General features: G+C 43.6%; 1 protein-coding gene across 1 annotated transcript in view; it reads right to left on the reverse strand.

Moving 5' to 3' along the window:
* The window catches only part of rapgef6 (Rap guanine nucleotide exchange factor (GEF) 6), a 288,321-nt gene that overhangs the window by 55,726 nt on the left and 218,653 nt on the right, over positions 1–13,942 (reverse strand). The window contains exons 13-15 of the mRNA XM_084320510.1: positions 10,926–11,034; positions 10,412–10,655; positions 16–173 (exon numbers count right to left, since the gene is read on the reverse strand). Coding sequence (XP_084176636.1) covers positions 16–173; positions 10,412–10,655; positions 10,926–11,034 — 511 coding nt within the window. The remainder of the gene's footprint in view (positions 1–15; positions 174–10,411; positions 10,656–10,925; positions 11,035–13,942) is intronic.

Below are 13,942 nucleotides of genomic sequence, written 5' to 3' on the forward strand. Positions count from 1 at the left end.
CTCCCTCCCTCTCACCTGCAGGGTTGGAGAAGTCCAGCACGTTGGCTGCAGGCTGCAGCAGGTCAGGGCTGCTGGAGGACAGGCTGCCAGGGATGGGCATGATGGCCACGCTGTGGCGGCACTGCTTGGTCCCCACGAAGTTGTCGTCCTGGGACTGACCCACGCCTCCGTCGCTAAGAGAGGAGGAGGAGGAGAAGACAGAGGGAGAGAGGAGGGAGGGAGGGAGGGAGGGAGGGAGGGAAGAGAGGGGTGAGAGAGAGACAAAGAGGTAGAGAGAGAGAGCATTAGATTAGATTGTCTTGGTTATAATATAAACAAGCTGGATGTCACTCAGCTCCTCTTTCTTCCATGCGGCTGATAGGACGGCTGAAATTCATCCATGAGATGCTCCATGAATGGCGTCGCTGAAATGCAGCATTCACAGACACACACACACAATTTTACACAAACACACAGTGACAAAGGACAGCGAGACAAAGGCTTACATATCGACCGGGACGCACATAATAAGCCCGACAGACGGCAACAACTGAACTGAACTGATGGGGAGCTAATGGCTGACATTTTAATAACCGAGCCATCATATTGTTCTGGCTCATAATGAGTCTGTGCAAGTGATGGAAAAAAGCTTTTTGTGTTGCTGTGGGGGGCATTGGTCGGACCCCACAAGGTAAAGGAGCTATTTCAGGGGTTAGGGGTTATGGTTAGCGTTAGGTAAGGTTAGATTAGGGTTAGGGTAAAGTTAGATTAGGGTTGGGGTTGGGCATGTAGTTGTTATGGGTATGGTTAAGGTGAAGAGTTTGAGAATGAATGTATGTCTATGAAATGTCACCACAAAAAACCATGTGTGCGTGCACGTGTATGTGTGTGCATGTGTGTGTGCGCACGTACACAGTACATGTGTGCCTGCCTAATGTGTTGGCTTCCACTTGTGTATGCGTTTAGCCCCACTGTGAGCCATCTCCCCAGGGGGTAGAGCACAGCAGTGAGATGCTGCGGCCCATAGCCAACTACCTGGCTCTGCCTAGTCATATGCAAACCGCAACCTTTACGTTAAAATAACACCTTGACATTTTGCATTCTTCTTCGTGCGGTCACTTGCCACATTAAAAAGGTCAAAGGCTTTCTAGATTTGACCTTCAGCTGCTGCGAATATAGCTTGTCAGCGTTCCTCACTAAATAAAAATGCTTATTTAATACACAGACGCAGACAAAGACATTTACGTGGTTCAGCCCTTGAACCTTTTTCAGCGTTTCCATGGGAATAAGAATAATTAAATTAGCATTAAAAAGTGCCACGCCGCCATTATGTGGAATGCCAATGACAAGAAGATAGATACCAATTTCCTCTCTGTGCGTTCAGTAGAAAGCCCTTTGGTTGCAAGCTAGCCTAGCTTAGCACAAATTAATGGAAGCGGATACGGACCAGCTAGCCTAGCTGTTGGCCAAAAACACCTCTCCGAGGGTTTTAAGCTAGGCTAGTGGTCCGTATCCGCTTCCATTCATTTGTGCAGCCGGATAGCTTTCTATACTGAATGCACAGAGAGGAGAAGACATTAAGCACATTTCACATAATGTTGGCGTGTTCCTTTAAATCTTTTGCGAATGTGGACACTAGGCACCGTTTTGATTCAATATCTTGTCCAATATCTTAGTACATTGCATAGTATATTGTATATTGTATGGTAACTCAGTTACTTCTATTCTGCATCGAACATTGTACATATGTATATACTGAACACTGTGACCTCTATTTTTACTTCTATTTTACATGCTATACTATTTTATTTCATACTTATCTTGTCTAACACAGTCTCTGGAGCGAAACAGTAAGAAGCATTTTGTATAAAAGTATTCTGTACTTCTGTATGACATTGACAACTATTAAAGAAACGTGAAACTTGTCTATACCCACTATGGATCAAAATGTGTTTGAGTTGAACATGTTTTTTCCTGTGCATTCCTTATTAAAACCAACAGGTACCAGTTGCTGAAATTGACCTATCTCCAATCACACTTTCTTGATCCTCCAATCACACTTTCTTGATCCTCCGATCACAACTGTGGCTACTTTTGTCTGAGGGAAGCAACAGTTCAGTGATCGGAGGATCTAGAACAGAGGGCTGGTGGCCAGTGGTGCTGTCAGTCATTGAGATGAATAATGCCAAACAGGTGTTTTTTCCCCGTTAGATTAAGTGACACAACGGTAAAACTGTCGCACACTGAGACAAGGGCTTGGCAAAGAAGCATATCAATATTGATGTATCAATTAATGTATCCAGAATGTTTATGTGCTTGCAGACACACCCGTTGTCATTTAAAAAAATGCTATAAAGTATAAACTTCAGCAACAAGGCATTGCTCAATGATAAAGAAGTGTGCAAGAGAGAGAGAGAGAGAGAGAGAGAGAGAGAGAGAGAGAGAGAGAGAGAGAGAGAGAGAGAGAGAGAGAGATGGGGACGGGAAAGGGAGAGCACTAAAGAGAAAAGAGAGGAAGATGGAGCAAGGGAGAGAAAAGAGGAGAGAAGTCTGAGGGCAGTTGGGGGTGACAGCTTCTAGACACTCTGTGTGTTAAAGCAGCTCTGAGAGAGAGGGGGAGAGGGAGAGAGAGAGTGGGGGGAGATAGATAGAGAGGGGGATGGAGAGAGAGAGGGGGGTGGAGGGAAAGGGGAGAGAGAGAGATGGGGATGGAGAGAGAGAGGAGAGAGAGAGAGAGAGAGAGAGAGAGAGAGAGAGAGAGAGTTTGTGTGTCTCCATCTGGGTGTGTCTGTACTGTACTGTACTATGTATTTACTGAAGGTCTTCAACTGACACAGCAAAGCCCCAGCCTTCACTGCAGACAGTGTATACTGCACCTCCAGCAAGATGGAGAGATATAGAAAGAGGGAGAGAGAGAGAGGGAGGGAGACTGAAAAAGAGGGTGGGGATATAGATGAATCCCTAGGAATGTTTAATCAATTTCAAATCTATTCTAGATGCATCTCTATTATCTAGGTAATTTGATTGTAGATTGCTATTAACAAAGCTGTGTTATAGAACAGTTATTTGCTAATGTTGGCAAGCTGTAGGATGTAGTGAGCTAATGATTTAGTGAGTGAGTGAGTGAGTGAGTGAGTGAGTGAGTGAGTGAGTGAGTGAGTGAGTGAGTGAGTGAGTGATAGTGTAGAATCTATTTGTGTTCATTATGCTGCTTTTATAAAGCCTCAAATGACGGCTTACAATATACAATTTTGGCTGGTAGCTCTCGGGCTAGGTGGTAAATAAAAAAGTAGATCTTGGTTCAAAAAAGGTTGGACACCCCTAGTGTAGATAGTTGAAACCATATCACTGAAAGAAATTCGATTTTTGGAACTTTCTAAAATCTCGAAAACTAACGAACAACTTAATTAGAGCGGACCGCCTTAAGTCCATCGGTTTGGTCTTAAGTCGACCAAGACTTTGTTGGTTGTCGTTTTTACGTCTTTTCCCCCCACACTGAATTCTATTTATTTATTTATGTATGTATTTATTTATGTATGTATTTATTTATGTATTTATTTATTCATGAAAAATGATACACAGGTCTCCCGTAAGCAACATATTTGAGCAGGTCCTACTGCGTCGCACGTAGGAGACAATTATACGGATGTGTGATTAAATCAAGTTAATCAAAAAGTCCTACAACTGTTTTTTTTTTATCCACTTTTTCTCCTTATTTTTCTATTTTTCTCCCATCCCAATTTCGTGTATCCAATTCTCCCCTCCCCCGTCTTGAACATTGCTCGACTATGCCCCCCACTGGTCGGTTGTAGGCTCCGGCACACAAGGAGGCAGCCTGTCACATCTTTTCACCTGCCAGCGCGGAATCTCATTGGCGAGGTGTAACGTGTGGGAGGCTCACACTACCCCTGCCACTTCCTGTCTCTGCTGTGCAGGCGTCCCCCAACCGACCTGTAGGGGTCGCTGTCCACACCGTCCAGATTACCACCCATCGACTTCCACCCGCTAACTCTGCCAATTGAGCCAGTATGACGGCTGGACCAAGCCGAAGGCAATGCCGACACCGGGATTCGAGACCGGAGTCTCTTGCATTGGTGACGAGCGCAATGTCCGCTGTGCCACCCAGCCGCCCCCTACGACTGTTTCTTTAGTCAGACGGCGGCCCTGGCCTTGAGGTCTTCTGCCTGCATCCAGCACTGTAGCAAAACCAAAGCCCGCTGGCCAGGTTTCCCTCAGCTCAGTGCAGCAGAATAATCAGGCCTGAGCACCAGCACGTCTGGGGTTCCTCCAGCACACAGAGGCGGCGAGGAACAACTCCAGCGGGGAGTTTCCACGCGAAAAAGGCGGTGAGCACCTTGACTCGAGACATAGAGGAGGACAGGGCTTGTGTTACGTATTGAATTAATGAGCTTGAAACGGTACCGATGCTGTCTTCCATGTGCTGAAGGTCAGTGGTGCTAGGGGAGTGTGTGTGTGTGTGTGTGTGTGCGTGTGCGTGTGCGTGTGTGTGTGTGTGTGTGTGTGTGTGTGCGAGTGTGTGTGCGCGTGTGTGTGTTGAGTCTACATTAACCACCACTGAAGAAGAGAGATGAGAGATGGGGGTTTATACAAGACGTCTTACCGAAACAGGCCCCTGAAGCAGCAGGAGAGAGACAGGAGAGAGACGACATTGAAAAAGCATGAAAGAAAAGACAAGAACTGAGCTCAAAGTGTTTCTGAAATCAGCTGTGAGGGCAAAAAGAAAATAGACAACACATACAAAGGCATAGCCAAACACACACACACACACACACACACATTAACATATATCCATTTACATTACATTTAGTAATTTAGCTGACGCTTTTATCCAAAGCGACTTACAAGTTCTGTGCAACAGGTCAGCAGGAAGGTTACCATGGGGTCCCATGGGGGACCCTGATGGAAACAAGACAAAAGTCTTTCTCTGGTCTGCATCCCCTTAACAATTGTATGTATTGAGCCGTACTGTATTGTACCCATTCTGCAATCTGTTAAATAAAGTTTTCATTCATTCATTCATACAACTCTGGCAGCTAAGGGTAAGTAACATTGTTCGTCAAACAGTGTTGAACTTGAGTGCTACAGTCTTGCGTGCATATTAGCACAGTACTGTAGATAGTAATATAGGAAAGGTAGATTCCTTAGTAGCAGAGTGCATACTAGTAAAATACAGTATAAAATGTTAGTTGTATATAGCGCCAAAAGTTGGACATCTGCAAAACAAATTAGGCAAAAGAAATTGTACAGTCCTCAAGTTCCTTCTTGTTCTGATCTTATGTTACAACCCAAAACAAACTGATCCGAGACCAGCATTCCTCTGAGATGGCTCGTTAGGCATTCACTTTAAAAGTGTTAAACGGTCACATCGCAGCAGCATTAAAAACAAACCCAGTATGATCATCACACCAGAGGAGATGACATTGTTATTGTTTGGTGCATCAGAATATTGTTTTGTATTGATCTGTTTTACAACTCAGCACATAACCAGATGGACGTGCCCATATTTTTGTTTTGCAACATTTCAAAAGTCTGTTTATAATCTGGTTGACAGTTGGATGGAAACATGGGTTTTTGGGCACTCAGTTTACAGTAGCTTTACTGCGTATTCCAGAATGCTGTAATGAACACAGAATGTTCAGAATGAGCAAACAAGTCAAGACGGTTTATGACCTTAGGGACCGGCACACAAAGACGTCGCCGTCTCCAGACCCCCGCTAGGGCTGGGCGATATGGCCTAAAAATTAAATCTTTTAAAATCCGATTCACGATTTTAATCGATTTTTTTCTCTTGAGAGCTAAAAAAATAAATAGAAATAAACGTTTTTATTTGACACAAAAAAGTATCAAACCAAGATGAATGTCCCTATTGGGATTGAAGTGCAAACCTAACTTTCACCAATCTTCACTTAATTTTTTTTTATAATTTATATAATAATTTATAATTATAATAAATATAATATTTTTTTTTCAAACGATTAATCACCCAGCCCTAACCCCCGCTGACATTTAACCCTTTCAGGTGTGTCGTTTTTTTTTGGGAATGCTTTCTCAGGATTCCATCTTGGAATCTCAGAACTCTGAGTGGCCATTGTTACATCATCATTACAACGTTCAGTCAGTTCTCGAGACTTTACCTCCCATATTGTGTGTACCTGAAAGGGTTAAACACCCATCAACAATAAAAACAAACGCAGAAACTAAATAAAAATCTGTAGCGACTAACTAATAAACGGAGCGCTCGGCCACGGTGGTGGAGGGACGGGTGCTTTGAGAAACGCAGTTAAAAGTCTCTCTCACTAAATCACTCCCTCTTCTCTCTGCGACGACGCACGGTAGCCTAACAGCCCTCTCTATTGCTTTCCAATCTGGAGATGGTAAATCAGCTGATGTGGTCAATATGGGATGTGAGCAAACTCATTCACACACACACACACACACACACACACACACACACACACACACACACACACACACACACACACACAGACACACACACACACACACACACACACACACAGACACACACACACGCACACACACACACACACACACACAAGGAGTAGGTTATTGCAAAGTGCATTTTTATACTTTCTCTTGACTTTCATGGTCATAATAAAACAGAAGCCTCAAATGGAAAACAAACAATGTCAGCAAAGACCAGAGTACAGTACAAGGAGAGAAGGTTGTCCATACAGACACGGGCATGAGATCGATTCACATTAGCGTTTTCAAACAGTAGTGAAGTAGTAGGACATATGCAGGGACTATAGAATATACCGTTTGGAGTATATTCACCTACCAACCTAATGAGCATTCTAGGGCTGTCCTTCAAATTTTTTTTGGAATTCGAAGCTTCGGGGCCGAGATTCAATTTTAATTCGAAGCTTCAAGATAAAAAAAAATATATATATATAATACAAAAATAAAAAATAATGTTTTATGTTGTGGGACTTGTACAGCACTTTGTTCAACTTTGTCAGTGCTGTAAAGTTTAAACCTTAGACAAATGAAACACTTTGCTTTCATGAAATATTGTAAGCCGTCATTTGAGGCTTTATAAAAGCAGCACAATGAACACAAATCTGTCAGTGCCGAGTCCGACCTCATCTTAAATAACAAACAGCATTGCTTGTTGTAGTTAACAAAGAGAGGCAGAGTTGATTTTGCACAATTTTTTTTTTAATCTTATATTTATTATTATTATTATTATTATTATAATCTAATTTTATTTTCATATTCGAATCCCATGCCCATCGAACCAAGCTTCGAAGCTTTGAAGTATTTAAGACAGCCCTAGAGCATTCATATAAGTTAAGGCACACAGGAAGGTGGTTTCACACACACAACCACTGATGGATGTTAAGTGGACAAAATCAGGGGCCTTCTTGGGGCCCGAATGAACTACAGTATGGGCCCCTTTGTGGCCCCCAACCCGATCATCTAAGATCATTTAAATGGTAAATGGACTGCATTTATATAGCGCTTTTATTCAAAGCACTTTTCACAACGTACTGTATGCCTCACATTCACCCATTCACATGCACATCAATGACATAGACTTGCCGGGGTGCAGTTAGGCGTTCAGTGTCTTGCTCAAGGACACTTCGACGCGCTGCCAGGATCGAACCGGGAACCTTCAGATTACCAGACGAGCGCTCTGCGTCATGGGGAGAGCCACTCCTTTATCGTTAACTGCCCTCCCCTCCCCTCCCCCACCCATCTTCACACTGAAAGTGGGCCCTGGGCACAGTGCTTGATTTGCCTGCAGAATGGTTCAGCTCTGCAGCCAGAGAAAGAGGTGGGGGAACCTAATGTCCCTGTGTATTCCCTCCTCAACAATACCGCTTATAAACTCTGTATCGACTGGCTCATCTTAAATTATTCACTAACTTAACAACAGGCCTTTAAACATGTATATAGTAGTCTCCAGTTCCAAAGGCATCTTTTAGTGTAGACCGATGAACGGTTCTTCTGACATTTTGTTTATTCTACCACTGGGTGTTGTTTGTACCAACGACCACCAGCGATTTGCAATTTAACAGCCGTCCTGTCGTAATTGGCATAGCTGGTTCAAGGACTGCGCTGAGTTTTGACCTTGAAGCGCAATTGAAAAGTCGCTACAGTAGATGCTCTGAGACACTGACATCGAGGTGTGCGTTTCAACCTGGAGATCATACGCACAGACATGCATGGGTACGTACTGCACTTACACACATGCAAATAAACACACAGGAAGGAAATGTGTTAGTAGATTGTTACTAGATTGCCATTTCTGAGGGCAGCATTTCCCCACACATAGGATTTATTTGCGGCGGCCCGCTAGAATGTCAAACACGCCCGCCACAAATATACCGCTCAAATTGATACGAGAGGACATTAATAATGTATCGTCTTTGCATACTCTGTGTACCATATGTCACGGCTTGCTGCCATGGCCACATTTAACCTGCGAGGCTGTGGGGAGACGTTCACAACACATAGATCTACCAGGTAAACATTTAACCAACAGAGGTTTTTGCAGGCCTGGACAACTTTCACAGTGCATGACTTTTCCACGTTTTCCATGACCGGAGAAACCGTGACCGGAGATCATTGGAAGCCACCTGCTTAGCCAGATGGATGGCTGTGTGATGACCGAGCGTGAGCGTTATGGGACGGAGGACATGGGACTCGTAGCATGCGTGGGTACGATTACTGCAGAGCTGACACATTGATAAAGCATAGAGAGAGATGCTGTTTGTCTGTATATGCATGTGTGCATGAGAGAGAGAGAGAGAGAGAGAGAGAGAGAGAGAGAGAGAGAGAGAGAGAGAGAGAGAGAGAGAGAGAGAGAGAGAGAGAGAGAGAGAGAGAGAGCGAGATAGGAGAGATATAGAGAATTAGATCGAAAGAGGCGGGGGGATTGATACAGCAATATATCATGATGTTTTGCATGCCGATATTATAACGATACAGTGAAGCCAATTGTCGATATTTATATAAAAAATACATAAAAAAATGTAATAATAAAAAAGGTTTTGGCTGCATAAAGCAAGCATTTGTTGACTCATGTTGATAAGAGTATTAAAACTTGAAAAAGATCTGTTTAAGGTAAAAAATGTGATTAATTTGCAATTAATCACAAGTTAACTATAGACAATCATGCGATTAATCAGATTAAATATTGTAATCGATTGACAGCACTAATATATTTTTTTTTATTGCAGATGTTAACCAAGTTTTCCATTGGGGACATCATTTGCAGTTGATTTTTTTTTTATAAATATCGCATTGTGGGGCCTCCCACCCCTACTGTGTGTGTGTGTGTGTGTGCGTGCGTGCGTGCGTGCGTGCGTGCGTGTGTGCGTGTGTGAGTGTGTGTGTGTGTGTGTGAGTGTGTGTGTGTGTGTGTGCGTGTGTGTGTGCGTGTGCGCACTCGCTTGTACGTGTGTCCACGGTACGTGAGCCTCATGCCAATCGTCTGTAATCAACACAGCCAGAAGGACATATTCTGTGATTAGCGCCCGGAATAATACAGAGCTGAGTGTGGCGCGGGGCCCGTGTGACGTGATGACAGGAAATCAGTCTGTAACCGCGCTATGGAGGGAGGACTGCATATAGACGTCCCTGTCTACACAATGGATCTCATTAAAATGGCCTCCAGATGCCGTTCATGAAGAGGATGGTGATTATAACGATGATGGCGAGCGGGTAATTGGTTCACATTCAAGATCCCGTGTTGTAGGCGGCTGGGTGGCGCAGCGGTCTAAGCGCTCGTCACCAACGCGCAAGACACCGGTATCGAATCCGGCTGTCAGCGTTGCCTCGGGCTTGGGGCCGGCCGTCATACTGACTCAATTGGCAGAGTCAGCGGGAGGGGAGTCGATGGGTGGTAATCTGGTCGTTGTAAACAGCGACTCCTACAGGTCGGTCAGGGCGCCTGCACAGCGAGGACAGGAGCTGTCGAGGGTAGTGTGAGCCTCCCACACGTTACACCTCGCCAATGAGAGTCCACGCTGGCAGGTGAAAAGTGGCTGGCTGACTCCGCATGTATCGGAGGGGACATGCGATAGATTCTTCAACCCTCCCTACGACCGACCAGTTGGGGGGCACATGCGAGCAACGATCAAGACAGGGGAGGGGGGAATTGGCACGACAAAAAATTGGGATGGAAGAAAAACAGAAAAAGGAGAATAAGTGGATAATAATAAAAGATCCCGTGTTGTAGAAAAGGGAGATTTCAATTTATTTTATGGTTAAAAAGCAGGTTTAGGTGCTACTATATAAAAAAACGTGAAAAGTATCAAAACACTCCATGGAGAAATGCACACAGCCTGTATTCAGAAACACACTGCTACCTGAAGGGTTTAGGTATTGAAGTACTCCTACAGTAGCTGAAGGGTTTGGGTGACAATGTTAGAAGTACTCCTACCTGAAGGGTTTGGGTGGCAGAATGCTGAAGCGCGTCTTCTCCAGCATCTTCCTGATCTTGTTACGACCACCAGACACAGTGTTGGCCTTCATCTTCCTGGTGCTCTTATGGTCCGTAGGAAACTCCATGTCCCCCGGGAGGTCCGGGATGGAGAACCGGTTCCCCTTCTTCTCCTGGATCTTTGGGATGTGAGGACCACCGTTCTTCTTCTCGTGGACTATCCTGCTCAGGAGCTCCTTAAAGACTGGTGGGAGGAAGAGGGAGGAAGAGGAGGAGGAGGAAAATAAGTCAGTTAGTTACTGCAACATGGATAGAGATCGGAAGATATTGCATGAGAATCAAATATCACAAGTTAAATCTTTCTCAATAAAAATAATATATAATGACCAAGTCAAAAAGGATTTGTGACCAACCTTGTCGCCGGTGAAATCAACTGATCTCAAATCCAACCCCCCATCAAAATCAATTCAGCTGAACCCAGAAGTGAGGTTTAGTAACAACATATTTCACTCACCAAATATGTTGGTTTTGACAGTGAGGGACAGGTGCGTGTTGTTCCTCAGCATGTCCACAGCTTTGGCAAAGGAGATATTTTCAAAGTTCTGACCATTGATTTCCATGATCTGAAACATGACAAGAGGACTCAGAATTATTATATAATAATTATATAATTCTCTCTCTCTTTTCCAACACATCAGTAACACATAAGTATATGTGTTTAATCAGGGCCAAAATTATTTCAACACGTATGTTTTAAAAGTGTATAGTCAAACACCAATGTAATACAGTGGTCGTATTTGAATATTATTTGTCATTTGTAATCTGAAGGTTCCCGGTTCGATCCTGGCTCCTGGCAGCGCGTCGAAGTGTCCTTGAGCACGACTGAACGCCTAAACCCCCCCCCGGCGAGTCTATGCCATTGATGTGCCCGTGAACGGGTGAATGTGAGGCATACGTTGTGAAAAGCGCTTTGGATAAAAGCTGCTATATAAATGCAGGCCATTTACCATTTAAATGAGTAGTTTGATGATGGGGGTTGGGCGGCACAAAGGGGACCATCATCCGGCCCCAAAAAGGCGCCTGATTTTGGCCACTTAACATCCTGTATATGAATGCTAATTAGGTAAGGGGGTATGTCATACCACAGTGGAGACAACCTTCCAGCAGTGGGGCTCAGGGAATGACTGTAGGGTTAACACTGGGATTATGCAGCCGACGCATTATGATGTATATGAAGGGGCAAGAGTTGAACGGCGTGGCTGGAGCTCATGGTAAACGTGGAAAAGGGGAAGCAGAACGCAGTGTACGGATTGGCCTGCTTGATTTGGACACAGTGTCCTTTTTAGGTGACCTATAAACTCTCATCCACTTTCACATTGAAGTGACCAGTAACTTCAATGAGAAAGTGATCATTAGATATCATAAAACAAACTCATTTTGTGCGTGAACAAATTTGGCAGTCCAGCCCAGCTTCAAAGCTGCGGTCAGTATAGAATTTCATCTTTAACACCTCAGCTGAAATCCTGTAAGTCTTAACCTTTGTCGGTGAAATAGAATCAATCCATATTTGTGTCCCAGAGGGTGTTCCAACGGATTGAGATTAATCACGCTGTCACACCCGAGGCCCATACATTCATGACGCCTTTGAGAATAAGAGAACCGATCTACACTTACTGGACAGGTCACATGACCATACTGTATGATCTTACTGGACAGGTCACATGACCATACTGTATGATCTTACTGGACAGGTCACGTGACCATACTGTATGATCTTACTGGACAGGTCACGTGACCATACTGTATGATCTTACTGGACAGGTCACGTGACCATACTGTATGATCTTACTGGACAGGTCACGTGACCATACTGTATTAACTTACTGGACTGGTCACATGACCATACTGTATTACCTTACTGGACAGGTCACATGACCATACTGTATTACCTTACTGGACAGGTCACATGATCATACTGTATTACCTTACTGGACAGGTCACATGACCATACTGTATTAACTTACTGGACAGGTCACATGACCATACTGTATTAACTTACTGGATAGGTCACATGACCATACTGTAATAACTTACGGGACAGGTCACGTGACCATACTGTATGCACTTAATGGACAGGTCACATGACCATACTGTATTAACTTACTGGACAGGTCACATGATCATACTGTATTAACTTACTGGACAGGTCACATGACCATACTGTATTACCTTACTGGACTGGTCACATGACCATACTGTATTACCTTACTGGACTGGTCACATGACCATACTGTATTAACTTACTGGACAGGTCACATGACCATACTGTATTACCTTACTGGACAGGTCACATGACCATACTGTATTACCTTACTGGACAGGTCACATGACCATACTGTATTACCTTACTGGACAGGTCACATGACCATACTGTATTACCTTACTGGACAGGTCACATGACCAGACCATATCAACTTCTCTACATTCTGAATCTAAGATCAGAACTCCTATTTTAAAGATACTGCTGCACCCGTTTGAACCCTGCATCAGTAGCTCTGCTCCCTTCGCCAATCTCCACTCTGATACTATAATCTTCTCATAACAATGACTTAACTGCCATTATACAATGGCATGCACATTTTTGTGAATGAAACCAAGATGGCAGACAATAATCTTTATGAATGGATGTATTGATTGCGTCATAACGACTCATTAAAAACACAGTACAGCCAAGTGGAATATGTTAGTTGTTTACACTGATTATGTAATTGGTTTGTCATGACTCATTGTGAAACTAAATATAAATGGCAGGATTTATATGAAGTGTGTTGTTAGATGGCATTCGTTGTACAACCTCCCTCTCCTTCAAAAGGACACTGTCACACAATTTCACTGTCCCGCACAGGTTTGTTTGTAAACACAAGTTGTTCAACATGTCCGAGATTATGTCTGTTACTAGCCATAAATGTGAGTCTTCCCTGCAGTCATATTGGACCCCAAATTTTGAAGACAGGCGAAATTATAGCCATGTTCTTGCAGGCTCATCTGCGCAAAAGCGCATTGCAGAAGGCGCAGAAGGTTCTGAGAATTCTGTTCCAGCTAAGAGGCAAAATAACGACACAGATACTTTTTTCACAAACTGCACTATAACCGGAAATGTTACAATCAATGTAAATAAACCATAATCACCCTACAAAAACAGTACTGTATTTGTAAATCTGGTATTTCATAAATGTATAGATGTAGCGGTACTGTCTATCTGTATGTCATGTATGTCATATATGTTATGATGCATTGAAAATGGGGGACCCTGATGTAAACAAGACGAAAGTCTTTCTCTGGTCTGCATCCCCTTAACAATTGTATGTATTGAGCTGTACTGTATTGTACCCATTCTGCAATCTGTTAATACAATTTTCAATCAATCAATCAATCAAATAACAACCGGTAACTTCACTGTTAGATGGCATGCTTTGTAGCAACCTGCCTCTGCAAAAGGACACTGTCGCACGCAGCGATGTCACTGGATGT

Source organism: Notolepis coatsorum (genome assembly GCF_963971535.1).
Source record: "Notolepis coatsorum genome assembly, chromosome: 8".
NCBI lineage: Eukaryota > Metazoa > Chordata > Actinopteri > Aulopiformes > Paralepididae > Notolepis > Notolepis coatsorum.